Source organism: Gekko japonicus, unplaced genomic scaffold, assembly GCF_001447785.1.
Source record: "Gekko japonicus isolate JY-2015 unplaced genomic scaffold, Gekko_japonicus_V1.1 scaffold409, whole genome shotgun sequence".
Classification (NCBI taxonomy): Eukaryota; Metazoa; Chordata; class Lepidosauria; order Squamata; family Gekkonidae; genus Gekko; species Gekko japonicus.
The window spans coordinates 734532-759565 of record NW_015161963.1 but is presented as its reverse complement, the minus strand read 5'-3'; the positions used below and the strand labels follow the sequence as shown (position 1 = coordinate 759565).

Here is a 25034-nt window from a genome sequence, read left to right as displayed (position 1 = left end):
GGGTGCAGAGGGACAGTCGCAAGGACTCCAGTGTACCTGGGTATGCTGTCGTCATAGAGACCCATAGCCTCAGCCTGCAGGGATCTGGAGACAGCCAGGATACTCAGTATCTGGTAGGAAGGCTAGCTTTACTTTCAGTGAAATGCTTCTGCAAGTGCAACACTTTAGGCCTTATCCCTAGATGGGAATGACACCCATTCACTGATTTATTTATTTAAAAAATTATATCTTGCTTTTCCCTGCAATTCAAGGCAGTTTATAAAACACAATTTAAAACATACAGAATGTAAAACCCCAAATACCCCCCCTTAAAGATACCTGTAGTCTATACCCCCCCAATTAAAAGCCCTGGCAAATTAAATGGACTTACAAACACACCCCTCATGTCATCAGGGAGACCACTCCACCACGTGAGAGCTACAATGGAAAAGGCATGGACTCTAGGTGACAAGTGAGCTACCTTAATTGGGGATACAACTAGCACAGGTGGCAACTTCTGGACCACAACCGGTACATGGGAGATACTGAAAAAGTAAGAGGGTAGACACTGTTTGGGTGAGGACTAAACCTGTTCCCTGCTTCTCATGACCCCAGCCACTGAGAATCAAATATCCTGCATGACCTCCTCCCCATCTGTATTGTTTCGTGATCACATTGCAGGTGTGGCAAAACTTTAGGCACCAATATATCCATACTGATTCCTCCTTTCGCCACATCTACCCAACACTGCAGATAACTAGGAACTATAAATGAAGAATCCATCAGAGACTATTACAGAGCATACATGTTTCAAGTGTTCAAAGGACTTCAGATATATTTCCTCAATAATCTTAACTGATAACAGTACTGCAAGGTAGATATTATTACCCCCATGTCACAAAGGCCGAAGGTGGCTTCCCGGGGGGGGAGGGGAGGTCAATTTGCAGCTTCATGGCAAGATCTGACCTAGGGATTTCCCCACTCATGCTATCTCAGCTGCTGCACATCAGCCCTCTACAGAACATGAGGAAATCAGAACAGCAAAAAACACTTCTGCAGGCTGGAAACTAAATAGTATCAGCCACCCGTGGTCTAGAGTTAACTAATTCAAGGTCACAAACTTGGGGGGGGGGGATTACTGGTGTAAATCAGTCTTCAATGCACGTAACCCTACAAATTACCCTTTAACTTGCATATGTTATACTGCTGATCATCTATGGCACAGTGTGAGCACGGAAAACTTTAAACAAAATTAATTCTTGCCCAGTTTACAGACAATAGCCTGCCCATTCACCTGGAGGCAATTATTGTTCATCCAGTCCTGTGGAACCCCAAAGAAGCTGACAGTAGTACCCAGCAAAGGCCTGCTCTGTTCCTGTCGAAGGTTTAAGCAGCCAGTTTGGTGTAGTGGTTAGAAGTGCAGACTCTAATCTGGGAGAACTGGGTTTGAGTCCCCACTCCTCCACATGCAGCTGCTGGTGTGACCTTGGGCCCGTCACAAGTTCTCTCAACAGCAGTCCTTGAAAGAGCTCTCTCAGCCCCACCTACCTTACAGGGTGTCTGTTGTGGGGAGGGGAAAGGAAAGGCGATTGTAAGCCACTCTGAGACTCCTTCGGGTAGTGAAGGGCAGGGTATAAAACCAATCTCTTCTTCTTCTTCTTCCTTAATTGCAGTTCAGTATGATGAACAGAAATGCACCCTGCTCAGTGGAAGCAGTTGCCTGACTGAATGTCCTTGCTGGCTCAGAGATGCTGCAAACACTGCTGGCAGCAAGTGCAGGGAGGGAGTTCATCAACCAATCCAGAGAAGAGGCCAGAAGGAGGAGATAAGAAAGATGTGCCTTCTTTTACAGCCCAATGGCCTGAAGTGGGGGAAGGTTCATACCAAGGAAATGCTGAATGAACATCAGAAGCAACAGAAGTACTTCAGGCACCTGTCAGTTCCCTCTTTTTCTAGTTTCGATTTTATTTCTTCCTTCATCTAGTAATTCTTTAGCCTTAAACCTCACTGACTTCCCTCTGAAAATGGGGTGGTAGCCCCAGGCTATTCAAGTGAACCATCACTGGCCCTAATCCTAGTATGCGTTGCTGGCAACACAGTATAATTTAGAAGGCCTCAGCCTGGACGCAAAGTGGTGGTCAGTAAGCATTGCATACTGATCAAAGGGCTTAGCTTAATTTATTAAGTAGATGGGCAGGAGGTGTTTCAGTAACAGACTTTTGCCATTAAGCCGTTACTTTGTATTATTAGCTGCTCTGTTTTAAATGCATCATACTGTTCCTCTCTCGTTGCTCTGTTTCTTCAGCATAATATCCACTGCAATATTTTAGAGTCAACGCAAACAAGCACAACCTATTAAAATCTCCAGTAATTATCACTTTTCGATTCCCTTTATGTTCCTTAACAGCAGATGTACTATTTTCAGTCAAAAAAAGAAGCCAGCCTGGAATCGAAGTGTGTATCATCAAATAGGGCACTACTAATTAACTATCACCACCATTTCCCCAAAATGACACTCAGGTTCATATGGGGGGAGGACCAACCTCACTATTATTCAGCATTTAGCTAAACTGGAGAGTTTGAAAATAACAAAGAAAGTCACTCTTCTCTAGAAGACCTCTAATATATTTATTTCTGTGTTAGTTAGCTAGCTGGCTGTAGCACACAGAAGATTGAGAAGGGTTAAACTGTTTTTGAGGAAACATGAGGAATGCTGTTTCCCCACAAAAGGCAAATAAAATTAAGACACAGCAGTGATTTAATTTCAAGATAGTAGGTAAAATTAACTATGAATTACACAATTTATTTAACTGGATATAACCTGTCCTTTCCCAATGGTTTGGGGCGGCCACCGTATGCTAATTATTCTGCCCTATCCCCATCTCTCTGGTTACGTTTGCATAAAAACATCTTTACTGCTTTGGGAAGATAGAGAGGCTCAAGCTTTGGTGAATCTGCAGAGGATAAGAATTCCACAGAGGATGTGTTTCTGTGTACCCTTGCAGACCTGGCTTGGTACATGAATGGTATATGTAGAAGAACTCTTCATCTTAAGTCCTGGAAGAAGGAAGAAACAGAGGTCGTCTCTGAGGTAAACGGGGCCTAAGCCATTTATAGGTATTTCTTGGTAGTCTCCCATCCAAATACTGACCAGGGCCAATCCCTGCTTAGCTTCTGAGATCTGAAGACAGCAGACTGGACTGGCCCATCCAGGTCAGTGTTATCCTTGCATTAAGCCCCAGAAGGAAACTGGGAACCAGACCACTGCTTTAATTTGCTCCTGATGACCCAAGCTAATCGGGATGCGGCATGTATCGGCGGAAGCCTCCATGTAGCCAGATTCCTAAGGCATTCCAGTATAAAGATAATTTCTAAACGCTGATTGTTAGCATATATTCCAATTCTTCTGAGTTTGTGCATGGTCACGGTGCCCACTGCCATGAAAGCAGAAGGGAAATGTGACATTGTTTTACCATGTCCAAGGCTTATACAGTCAATACAAATGCTGGTGTTGTGTAAAGTAAATAAGTGACTTGGAATCTTTTATAGGTTACTCAATGGCCATTGATAGCTGCTGGCCACTCCAAGCAACTGGAACTTCCCAGTCAACACTTCCTAGCAAGGCCTGAGAGAGATGTCAGTGATTTCCCCCCCCCCCATGAGCTGGGTCTAGGTACTGAGGGTGGCCCCCGCTGAAACCAGTCATGCTCCCCCAGGGCTGTTTCAGGTTGCTGAAATGGAACTAACAAAGAAGGCTGAAACCCCTCCTCCCCTTGTGCCACGGTCTTAATCCAAATTGGGCCCGTGAGTAGCTTGGTATCTTAGTTCCTACCAACAACCATCTGACTGTAAGAGAGATGGGCTGAGGAAGCCAGGCCCAACTCATGGAATGTCACATCTAGTTTGGCCCTAAAACTGAGCTTTGCAACTGGATAGAAGCAGCATCATTTCTGCAGACAGAGGAAGCGGGAAGTTGGTGTGACTTGTTGGGTGGGATCCTGTTTAAAACAACAGCACTGTGTTTGGGGTGCTTGATGATTCCCAGGAAAGCTGCTGCCACTCCAAGGAGATAAGACTAAAGTAAAAACCACACGTGCCTCATAAATCGCAGGAATATAATAAAGTGATGGTAAGTCTCGCTTCCTGCATGACAACTGACTGATATAGAAACCTAGTGTAAGCACATTTAAAAATGCCTTTCTGGTTTTTTCCACAGCTGCACCAACACAAAAGCTGAGAAGTGCTTGTGAATTTTGGTTAAACTGAGCTTTGCAACTGGATAGAAGCATCATTTCTGCAGACAGAGGAAGTAGGAAGTTAGTGTGACTTGTTGGGTGGGATCCTGTTTCAAACAACAGCACTGTGTTTGGGGTGCTTGATGATTCCCAGGAAAGCTGCTGCCACTCCAAGGAGATAAGACTAAAGTAAAAACCACACGTGCCTCATAAATCGCAGGAATATAATAAAGTGATGGTAAGTCTCGCTTCCTGCATGACAACTGACTGATATAGAAACCTAGTGTAAGCACATTTAAAAATGCCTTTCTGGTTTTTTCCACAGCTGCACCAACACAAAAGCTGAGAAGTGCTTGTGAATTTTGGTGGTCAGACAAGACAGTCGCTTAGTATGAGGCAGTACCACAGGCTATACAGCAGCCATCTGCTGGTGCCATCCAGTCCACCATCCATTGGATGCACAGTGTATTATATGCACACAATGCTCATTCATTAGGCAGAGTAGGGTACAGAGACATTTCAACATCCCTTACATTTCAACTCCCTTACTGGGAGTCTATAATTCTGAACAGCTACCTTCATCATCCATATTTGTATTTTCATTTTAAAGAACTTACAAAATGTAGAGGGCAAAGCTTTTTTCCCAAGCAATGGCTGGCTGACTTGCACTATTAGAAGGTACTAAAAACATTTAACTAATTAACTAAAGCTTTGATTGGGCCAATTTTAAGCAGTTTGGGCCAATTTTAATTGCTAGGGTTGCATCTTAAAGACATACTGTGTATGTTTGTATCTCTTTTGATGCTGGCACGTAAGAGGGAATGAAAAAGACAATGATAAAATTGGAATTCCCTTCAGACAATATGTAATAATGTGTGTTTGTTCAATGGCAAATGTTGGCAATATTTCAAGAAATGTACTTAATTGAAGCTTTGGTAATCTGCAAAATTTACTTAAAATTAATTAATCAATCATTTAAAATAGAGATGATTATTTGCCAAAATTCTTTAATCAGTTGACAGGCCTAATTATCAGTATTAAGGTACTGTAATTCCTTAGTGATTGAATCCTCATTTAACCATTCATCATTTTCCTCCCAGGATTGAGGGTAGGCAGGCTGGCTGGCTTATATTTACCCAGTGAATTCCGTTTACTCTTTTTATACACTGACATACTGGCTTCAGCTTTTGTCCAGTCCTCTGGAACATCCTCAGTATTCCAAGATTTATTAAAAATCAACCTCAATGGTGCAGAGAGCTCCTCAGCCAATTCTTTTAAAACGGTAGGGTGCAAGTTATCCGGTCCTGCAGATTTAAAAACGTTCAGCTTTAGTAGATGCTATTTAATCTCTTTTCTGGTAGGACTATGATAAGCACTGTACAATATGAATACCCTCTGAATCTTATTTCCCAACACAGAGCAGAAATATTTGCTGAGTAGGTACATTTGTTCCTCTCCATGATTGCTAATTTTAACAAGTCTAACTGAACTAATAATGAAGAAAGTTGTAATGCTAAAGAAGTAAGTGTAGAAGATGCTTCTCTTCCTCTCCACACACACACACATTATCCCTGTTCACAGGTTACATATACACACATACTATCCCTGTTCACAAGTTACAGTGGACACACATACAATCTGTGTACAATGCACACTTGATTTTTTAAAATTCATGCATTGAGTAATAATTCTCATGTTACATTCAACACATACAGAGCTGAATGTAGGCACCAACCTCACATTTATTCAGGTACTGGTCCCTGGTTTCATTTGTAAAGTGAATGCTCATTGGCTCTTTCTTGCAAACAGGTGTTCATATTTGCATGCAGGATGTGCATGCTTTCACTGTAACACAAGAACAGAGCTAGTATGAGCCTGGTTTCACAAAATATAGCAACAAACAGAGGCTCAGTCACCATCAGCCTTGCCCTTCCTCAGCGCTTCAGCCAAACCATCTGCTTCTTTATGATCACAATCATCATAATCAACATCAACCTAATCAATATTACAGCACCACATGTGTGGTCTGTGTGGCTGGTTGCTTATTTTTTCTCTTAAAACTCTCAAGACTTTTTAAAGGAAGAGTGGCACAACTGAGACAGGGAGTGGTGATGCGTAATGTCACAGGTGCTAGCCCATCACCACTCTTCCTTGCATAGTCCATCACCACTCTTCCTTCCATAGCCCATCACCACTCTTCCTTCCATATCTATTCCCAATCTCCTTCTGTCATACTTTCACATCCTGCGTTGGCCTCTGCCACTACAGGTCCTTCTGAGCCCTGGTCTTATTCCACTAAGGCTCCTTCCTCCAGCACCAGAAGCCATTGACTGCCCATGCTCCATCACCGACAGATGTTTAGTGGGACAGCAACCATGAAGTGTACAGGAAGCAGCAGCACATGTCACTGGAAATCAGATTTTTCTTCCGCAGTTCAACCAGTAATATTATAACAATTAGTCACAAACGAAAGCAGAAGCAAAGAAGGTTCGTTGTAGGGACCCACATCAAGGGTGATACCCCTGTACTTCCACCTGCACTTTTCACAACCTTCAGAATACCTCTCAGGTACACTTAGTGGCATCCCAGGGATTTTTCAGGTTGACAAAATAGTTCCAATAAGGGAAGGCTTAATTCCCCCTCTCCCCGCATACCCCAGTCCCAATCCACACACCCCACCTTCATCAGAATTAAGTTTCAAAGAAACAAAACTAGGAGCTCCAAACACGGAAATCCCTGTGAAGATCTGGTTTGACAGAAACTGGAGCAGACCCAGAAACAATGTGATCTGTTGTTCGGCTCTTAATGGATTTCGCCAGTTAGGAAACTGAAGAAAAATACAGCTGAAAGCCCCTCCCCTATACCACGCTGGCTCTCAGTACATTGCAGTAACAAACACACATTTGAATATATTTTACACGGACATACAATTGTAAAAATTATGCTGTTGTTCACAAATGACTAAAGGCTCTCTGTACATGCTCAGGAACATTCTTTTCAAAGATTTCAGGGCTAGCACTGGAAAGAGGCTCTGCGCAATAGTTAAGCTTTGTTATCTCTCAAATAAATGGACTTTCATGGGGCTGCAACCAAAAAACAGTCACAGGCTTCTGATTAAACATTTGCCGATCACATGCACACCAAGGTTAGAATTTTCCTTCAGTAGCTTTATACAGGGTTTAAACTTTCAGAACACAGTCTAAGGACAACTTCACCTTGCCAACTGAGTTGAAGTAAAGTTAAGAAACTTTTTTTAAAAAATAAATATCTTTATTTGTTGAGAATCTTAGGGCCAAACTAGACATTATGGCATGGGTCCAACACTCCCTCTAAGCTGTGGAGTCTTGTGAGCAAAAACTCTGCTTTGTGAGCTACTGGCATTAAAGTTGTGAGCGAGCAATTTGTCTACTGCATAGATTAGTTTTCTCTGGAGCCATCATTCCTGAGCTAAGACAAAAATGTGTGAGCCGGAGGCTAAAAAACGGTGAGCTAGTTCACACTAGCTCAGCTTAGAGGGAACACTGCAGGGTCCAACCCATGGACACTGATACTATTTTACAGAATTCAGCCATGTTAAAATTATGTGAGGCATGCCCACAATGCAGAGGGACCAGTTGATCTTGCATCCCCCCCCCCCGTGTCCCTTTTCAAGAACCAAAAAACAGCTGGGGGGGGGGATTCAAGTACAGACCAACATGCCCTCCTACAAGAGATCCATGTGCAACCCCTTTTCTGAGCCACAAACCCCCCTCCAATTCCTGCTAATACTAGCTAGAAACTCTTTGACTCTTCCCATTTACCTTACATGGCACACCTCCCACAGAGCACCACTCTAGTCACGCAAAAGCTCACAAGTGAAGTAGGTGTTCAGTGAAACGACCACGACCTGTGGAGGAACGCTGGAGATTCCTTTGTAAACCCCCTGGGGTCCCATCAGGTATTGTTTTATACAGATTCCTACCCATAGGCCCATTTAGAGTAATCCATCACCAGTCTCTCAACTCTATACGCATACCCACAATGTACAGTAAATCCACTACACATATTTACTTAGGGCTTAGCTAACTATGTTCTTCTTTTGTGCCCCCCTACCCACAGCCATGTCCGCCCTGTCCTGCTAATCAGACATAAGCCAGGAGTTCCCTGCTTGAAACTTAGTTCCCAGCCATGTGCAGGCTTTACTTGTATGGAGATCACAGCACACAGGAAGAGGGGCTTCAGCCTTCCTACCAAATTGTTTTCCCAACTGGAAACAGCTCCAAGGACCCACTATTTACTGATCCAACCAGACAAGGCAGTTGGCAGCTCTCTGGGGCAGTTTCAGGCTTGAAAAATGGCACAGGTGGAAGACTTGTTCCCCTTCTCCCTGCGGTTCCAAATTGGGCCCTCACACACCCTAAATTAAATTCCAGGGACATGGGGGGGACACAACAATGTAAAGTACAGTTAGGTCCAGAGGTAGATTCTAGAGAATACCTTTTGCAAAAAGGTGCAAGCATATTCCTTTTGCAACAGACCCAGCATTTCCTAACAACTGTTTTATACTTAAGGAGAGCTGCTCCTTAGTCTATGCAAGTAACTTCTGAGAACAGAGTGCTAAAACCACCTATCATCATGAAATATCATATCACCAGCAGAATGCACTTACAGGCAACTGCCATCTTAAGAGAATGAATATACATTAGACAGAACATCACCACAAGTACACCAATATAATATGTGTGATAGAATAGAAATACTCTGGATGGCATAGGCAATATGATAAGACAATAGGGACCCCTGAACTACATTCATACCAGTTTCAGAAATTGCAAGTCAGCTATCACAACAAAAAAAGCATGAATCTATTGCCAAACTGTTTAGTGATCACAATCTTTCAGACTTGAAAACATTATTTCCAATAGAAAAACTATCCAATCCTTGGATGCCTTAACATTTGTTGTTGTTGTTCAGTCACACAGTCGAGTCCGACTCTTCGCGACCCCATGGACCACACCACGCCAGCCCCCCCGTCTTCCGTTGTGCTCCGGAGTTTGCTTAATTTCATGTTTGTTGCATCGATAACACTGTCTAACCATCTCATCCTTTGCCATCCCCTTCTTCTTTTTCCTTCAATCTTTCCCAGCATCAGGGTCTTCTCCAGTGAGTGCTCCCTTCTCATTTGGTGGCCAAAGTATTTGAGCTTCAGCTTCAGTATCTGGCCTTCCAGGGAACAGTCAGGGTTGATTTCTTTTAGGATTGACTGATTTGATCTCCTTGCAGTCCAGGGGACTCTCAAGAGTCTTCTCCAGCACCATAATTCAAAAGAATCTATACTTAACACTATTCTTAATAATATCCTTAACATACCAGAGCCTTAACTAAAAGAATGGTAATATACTTCTACCAATGCTATCAATTTGTATAGCTTTCTTGCATGCAGCCATATGGGATTTGAGTGTAGTTCAGCACCCCCACCCCACCCACTCCAACAGAAACCCGTCTTGGGGGGAGCCATCTGGCTTGTTGCAAAGTACTTTGTAATAGCTCTAGGAGAGACATTTACCACCTCTGAATAAATATACATTTTTTCAACACATGTATGTAATTTGTCATGAACCAAAGATGGGATAGCATTAAAAAGGGTTATACAAGCTCACAGAAGTAGGGTAGGTCTATCAACAGCTACATTGGCCATGCTAGCTAAACTGAACCTCCAAGTTTAGAGGCAGTATACCTGAGAATACTGGATCCAGGATGACCACCACCATACTGACTCAGAGGCATCTAGCAGGCTGTTGTTGGAAACAGGAAGTTAGATCAGCAAACCTTTGCTTTATCCATCAGCAGGGCTCTTTCAATGTTTTAAAAGAATATAAGAGCCTTGGGCAGGGATTCTGTCATTCCCTCTGCATTTCTACAGAGAACTGGCAGAGCTAAGAAAACATTTAAATGAATAAATAACGACAACCAAGATGAATAAGTAACAACACAAACCTTGCCAACACAACGCCAGGTACCCAAGGCTGCAACCCTATACCTGAGATTCATTTACCAAGAGTTCTCCATGTGCACAGCTCCTTCCTATCAGAGGCCACTGCAGGATGTTTGGGGAACCTACAATCAGGACCAGTGTTCCCTCTAAGCTGAGTTAGTGTGAGTTAACGCACAGTTTTTTTAGCCTTCAGCCCACCCATTTTTGTCTCGGCTCAGGAAGGATGGCTCCAGAGCAAACTAATTTATGCAGCAGTCAAATTGCTCACTCACAACTTTTATGCCAGTAGCTCACAAAGTAGAATGTTTGCTCACAAGACTCCATGGCTAAGAGGGGACATTGAGGACTACACTCCCCAAGAGAGGAAGGCAAATGTTTTCATTCACCTGCACTGTTGTATATCTTTTGAAAAATCAATGGGAGGGGCCGCAGCTCAGTGGTGGAGCATCTGGTTGGCATGCGGAAGAGCCCAGGTCAAATCATTGGCATATCTAGTTAAAAGGATCAGGTGGTCGGTGATGTGAAAGACCTCTGCCTGAGTCCCTAGAGAGCTGCTGCCAGTCTTAGTATACAATACTGACTTTGATGGACTAGTGGTTTAATTCAGTGTAAGGCAACTTCATGTGTGTCTTCTTATGGTCCAGTAGGATCTTTGGGGACAGAGGCAGGCCCCACCGTTAAGAACGGCAGAGTGACAGCGAACTTGTTGGTGGACTGGGCACCTTACGGGGGTAGGAGGCCCTGAGGATTCCTTCACTTCAGGTATCTTGGACAAGCTCTCCCTGAGGATGTTCTATAATTCTGCCAATTTGGAGTCAACTTTTATTGTGTGAAGAGGTTCCCACAAAATATGACTATGAACAGAAATTTGGGATAACAACCCTCAGTCTAAATGAAGAAAGTAAGTTAATATTGGGGTGCAACTACACATTACAATTCAGTTCTGTGACTCTCCCCCCCCCCAACATGATTTTTAAAAAGAGAACAGCCACTGGGGGCTACAATTTAAAGGACAGCCACTCTGAGCCAGTTTGGTGTAGTGGTTAAGTGCGCGGACTCTAATCTGGGAGAACCGGGTTTGATTCCCCACTCCTCCACTTGCACCTGGCTGGATGGCCTTGGGCAAGCCGTAGTTCTGATAAGAGCTGTTCTTGAAAAAGAGCAGTTTCTGTTAAGAGTTCTCTCAGCCCCAACTACCTCACAGGGTGTCTGCTGTGGGCAGGGGAAGGGAAAGGAGTTTGTAAGCCGCTCTGAGACACCTTTGGGTAGTGAAGGGCGGGGTATGAATCCAATCTCTTCTTCTTCTTCTTCCAGTGTGAAAAGGGAAGGTGGAGGTTACTCTCTCCTGTCCTTCCCTGTGCTGGTGTCCCCTTGGAAACGTGGCCCCAGCAGCTGCTTTCCATGGGGGGGTGGGGGGAGAATCACATAACATCCAAGTAACAGCTCCTCATTAATGGTTCTCAGCCATAACAGAATCCTTTTGGGCTCAGCAGTGATGCAGCAGGGAGCTGCCACGCCAGGGCCCAGGCAAGCTGACACAACGGGGGATGTGCAATTGCTGTGAATGGTATGGAGCTAAATTAAGAAAGCTTAACTGTTCAGTTCTGCCGGAATCCAGAATTAAAGCCAGCTGTTATGTTCCTTATTGGTCATTAACAAATGACACAAACAATTGTAGACATGCCCCCCCTTGAGGCCCAAGGAATTTCAGGATTTTCTTCGGAAGACGAGAATATTTAAAAGTCAAAAACAAAAGCACACATTAGCTTTTATTAGGACCAATCAAAATAATGCAAGACAATGTGCGAACTTTCAAGTTCTCTAGAACAGTTTATCTATAGTTGTCAGAGCTAGTGTGCTGCGAATTAATCATATTAGATGGCCTAAACATGGGATATGAAGCATGGACAAATTCCAGTGCTTGTACATGGTTCAGGCTTGTACACGGTATGTAGGCTTGCCAGGTCCTTGATGATGGTGGACAAACCCCTAGCAGTTATGGCTGCTGCCCGCCAATGCTCAGCTGGTCAGTGGGCAGAAGCAGGCCGGCCCAACTGGGGGGCAGCAATTGTCGCTGTATGATGATGTCACCTCTGGCACAACCTGGAAACACCAGCAGTGATGCTTTAGCACTCACACCGGAAGTGATGTCATCGTGTGGTGCAACCATCTCTACCTCCCCCACTGGGGCAAGTACCCGTCTCCCCCTGTCTCCCACCAGTTGCCAGGCCATGCCCAGCAAGCCTATTCTTGCCTTCTCTTGCTGACGCTATTTAAACATTGTAATTATTTATTTAAATTTCCCAGGAAGTTTTCCAGAATATTTTCCTGGAAAACCCACACCACTGCAGTAACTGTTTTGGGGATATGCCAGACAAAACAAGTAAGTCTTCACCTGCTGGCAAACTGATACAGGGAGACAGACAACTCTCCCTGGGGACAGCATTCCAAAGTTTTGGTGCCACGACCAAAGAGGCCCTTACTTGGGTTGCCACCTGTCTAGCTTCAGATGGTGGGGGCAACTGAAGCAGGGCCTCCAAAGAGGATCATAGTGTATGGGTAGGCTCATATGAGAGGAGGCGGTCCTTAAGGTACGTTGGTCCCAGACTGCACAGAGCTTTAAAATTGAGGAGCCCAGACCAACCTATGTCAACCTGACATACTTGGAGGACGGGCAGGATTAAAATGTACTAAATATGTAGACAAACATTGACGAGCAACACCATCTACGTCAACCTGACATACTTGGAGAACGGGCAGAAATATATAGACAAACATTGACGAGCAACACCATCTTAATCTGAATTCAGGCTGGAGAAGATTGTCCTCAGTCTGGTGCTATCATGATACAACTCCCTTCCATACAAGGAGGAAACACTCAAAATGAATTCAGAAACTCCAACTGGCGCAGAACGCTGTGGCTTGGTAAATATTAGGAACTAGATGGAGCACGCGCATTAGTCCAATTCTAAAGTCCTTCCACTGGCTGCCCAGGCTTAATGGAAGGTACAGGCCTGGGTACATAAACAGGTCACTTGCTGGCTCACCTCTGGCAGATCAGAAGAAATGCCTCCAGGGGCCTTTCACAAGCTGGAGAAGAGTCAGTTCCATATTTCTCAGTAGGCTGTTGGTGTGCCATAAATAAGGAGTCATTACTAACACAGGCATGTATGGACCAGTCAGTTACTAAACAATAACTTTTGTGCATTTGTATGCCAATACCTATATTCTAAACCCATTTTCACTCCAAGTCCCACCTCCTAGAATCCATGTAAAGTTTGAGCTGGAGGCTGAATGCAGTATAGCTAGGGACATGAAGCCTCAAAGCTTCAAAGAATCAAGTTCTCAAAAGGGCAGGCAACTAGGTGCCAATCTCACCCACTCCCTGAATTCTATGCCACAAAGACATTTCTACTGCAAGTTTTAGCCTGTTTGAGATAAGTTCACCACTTAGCAAGAGACTTTGTCTCTGGTAGTGCTCCCCCACCACCACCACCCGTCCAATGTTTCTGGTGTTACCTCCCGGAGTCTCTAAGCTCTGAATGTTTAATTAAAGTCATCACAATTCATTGTACCCAGAGTGAAACGAAGTTTTCTGTGGATTAGCCAATGGCTTTAATCCCTCTATTTAAAAGCAAAGAGAATTAAAATTCTCCACAGAGCTCTCCCTGTGGAGTGGCCTGACCTACTTTAATTGCAGCGCCTAACTAGAAGGCAACATGGGACAATTAGAGCAGAGGCATTTTGAAGAGTGGTTCACCTGGCTTGGGTTTGGAAAAACATCCTCCCATGATGAACCAAGCAGAAGGAAGAGATCCCGAAAGAAGAGGAGGGGCAGATCAGAAAGTGGATTCTTCAGCCCTGTCTCCAGAAGAAATGGACCTCCAAGGCAGAATATGGGCAAATCAGGAGCCACAAACAGTCCTCATGGCCGCAGCGGCAGCAGACACCTCTGCTAAAAATGGCCGCTCACATCCACTTTGGTCACCACAAGCATTATGCGTCATGACCTAAATCAAATAAAAAACTCAGTTAACAAGTTGGTAACTAATGTTTTTCAAGAGCAGTCAAAATCACTCTGGACTGGAGCTTCTAATTTTTTTAAAAAGGTAGTGTTGCATATGTTCCAGGCATCTCTGCGGTTGAAACACACATGCACACACACACAAAACTCTCTAATTTTGTGTGGAAATAAGTACCTCATATTCTAAAGTCCATATCTTTCTTGGCTGGTAGTAGAGAAAAGCATAAGACGACGTCTGCTGAAGGCTCAGAAAACAAAGGCATTCCTAGGTGATTAAAAAAGGGATTTCATGTTTTCCCCTGTTCCCTTGTAATGAATGGGAATACAGCCTTTCTGCAGGTGGATAGCTGTATTTGTTTATTTTAAATATTTCTACCCCACCTTATCTCTGCAAACTCAAGGTGGCTAGCAAAACAAAAGAAGCTGCAGGACGCAGACATCACAAGAGCCCAACAAGTTAAAGCCAATGCAGAATTAAACATCGGAGTTAAACACCAGCACAATGGTTTACCTTCTACCAAATGTTCCCTGGAACACAACAATCTTTCATACCTTCCCAAACGAGGCAGGTGAAGGCACTCAGTGAACCCACTCTGGTTAAAGTCATTCCTAAGGAACAAATGTACCACAGAAAATCCCCATGACTGAACTGGACCATCCTAGGTGAGTGTACCATCAGGAGAAGGCTGCCCGGCACAGAGGAGTATACTGGGAGATGCCATTCCAGAGATATGAGGGTCCCATTCTATGCACAGCTTTAAAGGTGACTGGCAGCACTCTGAATTGGGCCAGGAAACAAAGACGCAACCAGTGTAGTTGACACAGCACTGGCACTATATGTTCCAAGTGGTTGACCTCAGACAAGAGTCTCGCTGCCGCATTCTGCACCAATTGAAGCTTCTGAGAAGTCTTCAAAGGCTGCTCCACCCAGAGTGTGTTGATGGTAGTGGAGGTGACAGTAATGTGGGTCAGCGTGGCTAGATTAGCAGAGTCCAGATTTAACTTTAAAAATTACACATTGTATGTGTGCATCAGGGAACATCTCTCCTTCCACACTGATGGGGAGATGGGGAGAAAAACAAGCAAGCCCTCTAAGGAACAAAGGAGGGGAAAATGTTTACAAAATGGCCTGACACGACACAATCTGCTGGCCCAGGTCAAACGTTTCTCTAATTCAGTACTTTGTCTCCAGCAGTGGCTACCCAGAAGCCCCTAGAAAACTTACTAGCAGAGCATAATGGGAATTCGCTGTCACCATCCCTGTCCCAGCAACCGGCTGTTTGGTTGAGATATTCCCATTTTAGGTCTGATTTTAAGGCACACTTGAGCTCTGACGCATTCAAATGATCATCACAAAGGACCTTCATAGGACTTTGGAGATAAGACGAGTCCTCCATTTTCAGAGGAATTATTACCTAATTCTATATAATCAGGAAACGGTTCCAATGGCTTTAAGATCTCACCTATCAGCTTATTCTAGAGGTCCAACTTCCTTTTTCAGTTCTTTCGCTTAGTCCTCTGTGACCAGTTAATCTACGGAGGGAAAAGTATACTATTCTGAGGACTTTAATGCATCTTTATCTTTACAAGGAGCACATGGAGGGCCATAAAAACTTCTACAAGAAAATATGTGGTCTGGGTAGATTTTCCAAACAATCTTTGACCCAGCTCTGAGGAAAAACTTTGCGGAGGAGACTGCTTTAGTGTGTGGGTTCAAAGATCAGATTTCAAACCTAGCCCCAAGGATCCCCTAGGGCTCATCAGGGAATCCTCAGTAAGAAAATTAATACAGGTAGACAGGTTCCCCAAAAGATAGCTTTCTCCTTTAACTGGTTTTTATCATCTTCCACTTTTCCTTCAGGTCTCTTTGAGGGCAAACAAGACAAACAACAGATGGGGATTTTCCAGAATTCAGAGAACCTTTAAAGCAAGAGTTGGGTAACAAAGGTGAACTCTTAAGACAGAAAATGTCAGTTTGTGCCCTGAGTCCAGTACATATCAAGAACTCCCATTGGGCCAATGTGGTTTGGTGGAGAAGGGGCTTCCTTACACACCTGTAGTGGCACTGCTGGATCATTGTCGGGCCACTCCCTAAACACCTTGATCCACAGAAAAAAAATGAAATTCAACAGACTTCAAGAAGTCGTCTCAAAGTGGGATGTTAGAGGATAGCTGAACAGCTTTCATATTCTCTCATAGCAACACTGCTTTTTAGGGGTCACCCAATGAAACTTGCTGGCTATAGGTTTAGGACTGACAGGAGTAAACACTCCTGACCTGAACACAACACGTAATTTGTCTTATGGAACTCACTGCTCTAAGATGTCCTCAGGACCCAGTGATGGAAAGAGCCATCAAGTCACAGGCAACGTATGATTACCTCTCATGGTCTTTTCAAGGCAAGAGACATTCAGAGGTGGTTTGCCATTGCCTGCCTTTGTATAGCAACCCTGGACTTCATTGGTGGTCTCCCAACCAAGTACTAAGCAGGACTGACCCTCTTTACAATCTGAGATCTAATGAGATAAGGCTAGCCTCATCTTGCTTTTAAAAATCACTAGTTGGGTTCACGGGAGAGAATATCAACAGCCATTTGTCATGAAAAATAGAACCACCATAGTCAGAAGCAGTGTATCTCTGAAGACCAAATGCTGCCTGTCACCTTCTTGCCTCGTTTGGAAGCTTCCCAGAAGCACCTGGCTGGCCACTGCTTGAAACAAGAGGACATACTCAGAGGACTTTGGATTCAGCAGAGCAATGCTTACAAAGGGTTCTGTGTTCCAGGGCAACTGCTGTTAATGCCAACAGGAAGCATGGAAGGTTTCCTGTTGTAGAGTAGTTTCAGAGAGTAGCCATGTTGGGTCTAGACTCTAGTCCAGTAGCAGCTTAGACGCCAACAAGCTCCTTTAATCAGATACCTGATATCTGACTCCTGAAAGCTTACACCCCGAAACTTTTGTTTGTCTCTACAGTACTACTGGACTAGAATCTAGGTATTGTGTAGAAAGTAAGTATAGTTCTCCTGGACACTTCTGTATCCACTGCAAGAATGTAAAACTAAACCTATTGTTTGCTCTATACAATGGTTCTGATTATGTAATAATTAAAAAATAAGAATGCAGAAACAACACAGGTAGAAATCAATGAGGGGAAACCTGCCTGGAACAGAGATTCAACAGTGGAGAAAAGTCTCACAGCTACTGATGCCCACCTACTTTGCAGCTACAGCCCAGCCAGGGGGGGAAAGTTGAGAATCTTAAAGCTATGAGAGGTCACCATGTGACGGAGTGAAGGAAAGCTGCATAGACAGCCCTTCCTCAAGGCCAGGCCAGTCGGACAGCAGATTCTGCGTGGGAGAGGAAAAAGACAGACAGCTCTGATACCAAGGCATGCAATCCAGTACGAAGTTCTCCTGCGCAAGCCCCACTAAATGAACAGGACCTGCAACTCTTGTGTAGCCCCCGTTCATTTCAATGGGGTTTATGCAAGGTGTAGATTTCCTCCCCGTGTCAATGGGGGGGGTGCTACTTGGCTTTCCCACGTCAGGCCCCAAAGTATGTCAGGCCAGCTTTGGAAGAAACGGATTTTTTTTTCCTCCCTGAGGCCACTGTGCCCTGCAGACAAACTCCTGCTTGCTGTTTCAGCAGATTATGGTCTCCAGATTAGATTCACTCAGCAAGGGCTGTCAGGACACACAGGTAATCTTCTTTTGCACATTAGACTGACAATCTTCCAGAATTAATTATTAAACATGAGATGCAATAAAGTTCTTAAAAGTACATCAATAAAACACTGATAAGCTTTGTGGTCACTGCAAAAAGCTGAATCACAGCAACTCATACAATGTTGAGAGGAAACTAAGATGACAAAGGAGGGATGAGATATGACAGTGGTTCCTAAAAAGTATGACAGGTGTGGAAAGAGTTTATGGTTGGAAATTGTTTGTCCCTTCTGAGCAAGATAAGAATTTAGGATTGCCTAATGAAACTGACTCACACGGCACACAAAAGAAAATACTTCTTCACCCAGGATGTAATCACCGTGGAATTCACTGCCACAAGATGTAGGGATATGGCCGAACATTTAGATGGCTTTAAAAGGAAATTAAAATTCATGAAGGAGAAGGAGTGCTCTATCAACAACTCTTGACTAAGATAGCTAAATGGAGCCTCCATGTTAAAGGCAGTCTGTCTCTGAATACCAGATGCCAGTAGTCGGCAGGGAATGCTTGTGAGCATACCAAAACATCTGGCTTGGTACTGCTGTAAAAAGAGTCTTGGGCTAGATAAGATTTTTTTTATTAGCAGTGCTCCTTTTATGCTTGTAGATCATCTGACAATGCATCACCCCAACAAAACCAATAAAATTAAAGAAAAACATTTTGAACATTGCATTTTTGTGCACCAAAAGAATAAATAAACAAAAGTCTCAGATTAGTTTCATGGCATTCTCCAGAAACATCCTTCAGAAAGATAGGACATTCCAGATGGGCAGCTGTCTCACTGGGTAATCCTAAACATGTACAAATAAAGCTCACTGAGTTCATTGTGACTTACTCCCTAGTGAGTCTTACTCTCTTGCAGCACAAATCTACAACACTCTTGTGGCATTTTAAAGACTAACAGGTTTTAATACTAACATAAACTTCCATGGAGTCTTGGCCCAGCTGAAATAGCACCAAGATCCAGCAGCCAAGGCCAGAATCTAGAAGGACCAATCCACTGGGAAGGTCACCTGCACTAGCCCTGTTGGTTGTGGTGCCCATTTTATGCAACATGCTTTCCCCGGGATGGCCTGTCTAGGCCCAGCACTGCATTCTTGCCAGTGGAAATTGAATTTCTTTTAATTTTTGAGCAGTACAAATTCCATTCTTGAGTTATTTTATTTTATTTTATTTATTGAGGTATTTTTATCCCGCCCTCCCCGCAAGCGGGCTCAGGGCGGCTTACAAGAGGGCAGAAGCCCATATATAAAATCCAGTAAAACATTATGCCAGCCAAGCAAGGATACCAACTAAATCCCTTAACACCCTCATAAATCAAAGTTACGACAGCACAGGGAATTAACGATGTTGCAATTTTAATTTACAATGCCATAACTTCAAGTCGGCATGATGTACTTATAAACGCTGGAGCAAGGAAACAGAAATGGAAGGGGCTGGGACATGCGAGGGAAGCAGAGGAGAATGGCCAGTGTAGGCTTGACCCTAAGCTCCCCCAGGGCAAAGTCCTGCAGAGATAACTGTCCTTCAACTCCTCCTGCTCTGCTCTCACAGCTACGGGTTGCAGTCAACCTCAGCTCATCAACTCAGTCTATAAATCCCTGCAAGGACACCCATCATGGAGTAAATAACAGGTATCCAGGTAAAAGTTGCAACTGAGGGAGGCAAATATTAACCTGTACTCTGCTAACGTTCAAAGGTTAACCTAAAACCACCTTCACAGTTTGGTGTAGTGGTTAAGTGTACGGACTCTAACCTTGGAGAACTGGGTTTGATTCCCCACTCCTCCACTTGCACCTGGCTGGATGACCGTAGCTCTGATAAAAGCTGTTCTTGAAAAAGAGCAGTTTCTGTCAAGAGCTCTCTCAGCCCCACCTACCTCACAGGGTGTCTGTTGTGGGGAGGGGAAGGGAAAGGAGTTTGTAAGCCGCTCTGAGACACCTTTGGGTAGTGAAGGGTGGGGTATAAATCCAATCTCTTCTTCTTCTTCTCTCTAGCTTCCAGTTTGACTGAGCGTGGAGAGTAGACTTTCATACCTGAAGAACAGTCGCTCACATAACAAAGAAGCAGCTTCCTATGTAATCTCCCAGAGAGGGGCTAGCAGTCTTCCATTAGTCAGGACAGGAAGGGTCTGATAGGTTTTAAAGAGGGAACCCTGTCCTTTGTTGGGGGAAGCTGCAAAAGAAAAGAGCAGGAGGTGAAGTTCCATGAACAACGAAAAGATTTTTTAAAAAAAACAAACAAGAATGGCTGGGAAAGAAAGAGGCCTACTTAAGGCCTAAAACAGAAATCTGATCATTTTAAGATTATTCCACCTGCCTTCAAATATATCATCACAGAGGGGTAAGTCTAAGGCTCACTGTTCATTTTATTTCCCCTTTGCCCAGTGGTTGCCAGACTTCCTTACTCAATGTTATGTTTTTGCTTTTTGTAATCGGTGATGGCAAATACAAATAGAGTTAACATTTTTATCTTCTGTGAAACTGGTGTTATGGTGGCCTGCCCACACTCACATAAAAACCAAACTCGGCTCATGCCTATCACACTACGACAAGGCAGGGAGATTCTTGCCTGGGCTTAGCTCTTTCTCTCTCATGTGAGATTCCCAAATCTTTTGGAGAGACGCAAATAGTGAGCCTGGTGTCCACTAAACTAGGCGAGAGAAAAGAGAACCAGGTGCAAAATAGAGCATTTGTCCAAGGTGAGAGCAAGACAAGTTTCTGTGTAAGATCCCCCTGACAAAACATTTAGCAAAACACATTGGGATCTAGAAGGTCTAATAAACTGCTCTTCCTTACACTTTGTTCTCTTTTTTTCTCCTACACACCGGTGCAGCCTTATTTTCTTCCTGATTGCTACTAGTATTCCAACTGGTCCAGTAAATTAGACAGATAATATCTTAACTGGTATCCTGGAGATGACAGTAGTAAGAGGAATCCTATTTCTGATGTTGAGGGGAGAGTGCTGGAATAAAGCTGGAGAGGTGAGCTCCTCATTAGGGTCTACTAGAAGAAAAGAAGAGGAAACTGGATTTATACCGGACCATTCACTACCCGAAGGAGTCTCAGAGTGGCTTACAATCCATTTCCCTTCCCCTCCCCACAACAGACACCCTGTGAGGTAGGTGGGGCTGAGAGAGCTCTCTTGAGAACTGCCTTTGAGAGAACAGCTCTGAAAGAACTTGTGTCTGACCCAAGGTCACACCAGCAGCTGCATGTGGAGGAGTGGGGAATCAATCCCAGTTCTCCCAGATTAGATCACACTCTTAACCACTACACCAAACTGGTTCTCCTTGACCAGCTATTTAAATACCACTTCCCCATGGTCGAATGACCAGCCTCCAGGGCTCCTTTTGCCACATGCAGCAAGAGCTACATTGCTCTGGCTCCATCTTGTACAAACATAGAAGACACTCTACTTCAATGATGAGAAATCTGAAGACAGGGCACTTGCACAAACAGCCAAGCCTGATAGCAATAATGGGTACAGCATATTACAGCCACAGCAGAACTCCAGATACAAAACTCCCAGTAGGTATCTCCACTCCTCCAGTTTGGATGCAACTGACAATGTGCACCATACAGGTAAACAAGGGATGCCATTCCTCAAAATCTGACTGCTGCAAACATCTCCTACGCACGCACACCTGTATTTTGTGATCACTACATATTGGCATTAACAATCTTTCTCCACTCAACAGCTCAACAACTATGTCTTCTGTAGAGGTCACAAGGTCACATACAGTGCTGCTAGCCATGAAACATCACATGCAGCTAAGTTCATACTGTAGACCAGTGAAGGCAATGGGGAGCATCTCTCTTGGGGTACCACTGGGTACCTTAATGCTAGCTATAAGCTAGCTATAAGCAACAGAATGAATTCTAGGCAGGGTTCCCATACAGTCCTCTCCAGGGGCTATCTAAGCCTTTCAACTACATTTCCTTCCCCCAAATGGTGACTCTTCAAGTGCAGACATTAGACACAACTGTGGGACTGTTTGTTCCAGGAAAATCAGACATTTCTCTGAAGCTTATTAGGGATTCATCAATGAGAGGACTGGTAATAGCAGACAATCTACCCTGAAAGAGAAGTTGTGTGCTGTTAGTGACCTGCCCTTGCAAACGGTGGCTGCTCTGCATTTGTACAAACACATCCCAGCCATCCAGTAACCAGCACAACACGTGAACTATGTGATCTGGAACACTCCCCTGAGATCTCTGCAGCACTCAGGGTTTCCTTGACAGATAAATCTACGTGGAGGTAGAAGAAAACCAGAAAACTGCTCCTGAATACTGTTAGTGACAGTACAGCTGCTGAAACAGTCACTGCTGGCAGTGGCTTCACACACACACACACACACCAGCGCATTACAATATAGAATTCCCTCTTCTGAGAGCTGCAACTGAAGCCAATAGACCTGCTGCCCAAAATCCATAGTGATGATTGGGATTTGAACTCAGGCCCATGTCTCATAGACTTCCCACCCAAGCATGCCAGGCCTAAATGGGCATGGTCAATGAAAACTTGTTCTGTGCTCCACTGCCAGCTGAGATGTGGCAGGCCGGCATGTTGCATAAGACCTTTTTGGCAGTGATGTCCTTCCCTATCTGCTGTTTTCAAGACACTGTTACTTCAGCATGCCTTTGACTGGGGTGATACATGACCAGTGTTTCTCTTCTGTGCATTTAGATGCTTTCTGCTGATTTTGGATCTCACTGATGTGCCGCTTGTTGGTTTTGGTTGTCAAATTAGCTGATTTTTAGAATTCATGGAAAGTCTGCGGATTGTTTTTGGCTAATTTATTATGCATTGTAAGGTCCCATGTATAGATGAAATACCAGAGTTAGTTAATTTCAACAGACTGTTCTGAGATAATACTCAATGATACCCAACACAACAAAAGAACTTCCTCACCCCTAATTAACCAGCAATTCTTTTCCTCATGAAGACTTCACATTAATGCCCCAATGATGTAAACATACCCAAGGAAGAAAGCAAGGGGGAAACAAACAGGAAAATGATCTGTAGGCCTTCTCAAAAACTAGTTAGACCCCCCCCCCATCCAGATGCCAAAGATATCCCTCTGCATCTTCAGTGCTGAAGATACAGGAGAGCGCTCGGCATTTTTCAAAAATCAGGTCATCTATTTTGAGTTGATATATATTTTCCAAAAAAGCTTTAAACCCACAAAACAAAATAAAAACTAGTTTACAGACACAAATTCCAGGGCCCACAGTTTGATCTTAGTTCCGTGGCAGGGACAGCCTCTTTTTTAAAAATGTTTTTTTCCTTGACTGACTTTCAACTTGCTTCAGCTACTTCTGCAACGCTCCAGTAACCTTTTCAGAGCGACAACAACTCATCAAAATCCATCCAAATAAATTACTGAAACAGGAGTGTTAAATAGCAGGAAGACAGATGCCTTCATTATCCTGATGAAAAAGGTTAAAGGAGCACAGGGACAAAACTCCAATTAAAATGCTGGCCTTTCCCTTTTCTACTGCAGTTCCTAGTCACAATAACAGAGCAAAACAGCCCGAGATTTTCAGCCCAGCAGGAGTGAAAAACACTCTGCAGCAGGCATCCAGGAGCTGCAGGCTCTCAAAAACAACCTAAATCGGAATAATGCAATTCTTTTAAAAATCTTCTGAATGCAAGGATGGTGCTGCAGTTTCCACAACTGCCCATTGCTCGCTATGTAAAAATAGCTGGAATTGCCAAAAAGAAAAGCGATCTCCCCGCAGATGTTGCCTCTCAGGAGCCAAACACAGGGGAAAACAACTTGGCTCCTTTGCTTCCTCCGCAATCTGCTTGTTCATACAGCAACTAGAAGAATTTCTTACCTGAGCTGAGAGAGAAACGAGGCATCCACACACAGGACATCAGGGGGCTCTTCGGGCAATCAGCAGACCTCCCAGGACTAGTGTGCATCATGTGCACAAGCAAGCATTTTATTTGGAGACCGTTTAGCGCAAACTCTTCTGGGTTCTCACAGCAAGGCAGCCCGGCAAGTCAATTACATGCAGTATTGATAAAATGGTCCAGGGTGCCAACTTGGCAAGAATTCTTCAGTGCTTCCTTCCGGCACCAGCTGCTCTCTTCGACCAAGCCACTGGCTGCTCATCTGCAGCCCCCAAACTTCATGCTCTGCCTTGTTTTTTCAAAAAAACTTCAAGGCACCTGCAAGAAGCAAACTGGACAACCTAAAACCCCCCTGGTGGCTCACAAGACACAGGGCCTTTGCTCCACTGTCAGCAGATAATGCATGACTGGTGAACTTTCTCTTGCTTAACCACTTCACTGCTGCTAGAGAGCTAGGGAGCACTTCTACATCCACAATGATAACAGAGGAACAGAATACAGCCCTCCTAGCACAGGTTTCCTATTTTGTCTAGCAGCAGCTCTCCAGGGTCCCAGGTGGAGTCCTGCTACCTGAGAGCCTTTTAATGGAAGATGCCAAAGACTGAACCCGGGACTTCTGCATAAGAACATGGAGTTGCTGGAAACTGAAGATATGATCCCACACATACTTCAGTAACTCTACCACTAAGCCACATCCCCTTCCAATTTTTTTTCTTAAGAAGGAATTACCCTCTTTGACCCAGCCAGTTACATGGTCTTGCCTGTTGCAGGACGCCGTGTTATCAACAAGCAAAGCTAAAAATCACATTCAAATCTCTGTATAATACGAACTATCTCTACATTTCCACATTCACTTACCAGAGTGGGTCTGAAAAGCACTCACGTCCTATATTCTTCTGTGCATAACAGACCCTGAATCTCCTGAAGGGTAGGACTGGTTTAGAAATTATTTACTCAAAGGAAAACATGAACCCCAATGCAAAGGGGAAGAGTGGTCCAGAAAAGATGTGCAGAAGCAGCTGAGGGTGGATGAACCCAAACAAGGAGACAAGTCTGTCCTTATCTCAAGCCTGTGGTTATGACCCATGGAGGGACTCAACCAGGGATATGAGAGATATGGCTCCTTAGAGGCCCTGCTGCTGGAGATCACGGACTGTTTCATTTTAAAATTGCAGCTACAAGGGATATGAACCCTGGACCATCTTCTGCATGCTGACTGTTTCATTTTAAAATTGCAGA

At 44.1% G+C, this 25034-nt stretch overlaps 1 protein-coding gene across 1 annotated transcript in view; it reads right to left on the bottom strand.

The window, feature by feature from the left end:
• AIFM3 (apoptosis inducing factor, mitochondria associated 3) overlaps positions 1–8316 on the bottom strand; it is a 34259-nt gene extending 25943 nt beyond the window's left edge. The window contains exons 1-2 of the mRNA XM_015429586.1: positions 8307–8316; positions 5351–5518 (exon numbers count right to left, since the gene is read on the bottom strand). Coding sequence (XP_015285072.1) covers positions 5351–5518; positions 8307–8316 — 178 coding nt within the window. The remainder of the gene's footprint in view (positions 1–5350; positions 5519–8306) is intronic.
• Between the last annotated feature and the right edge of the window lie 16718 nt (positions 8317–25034).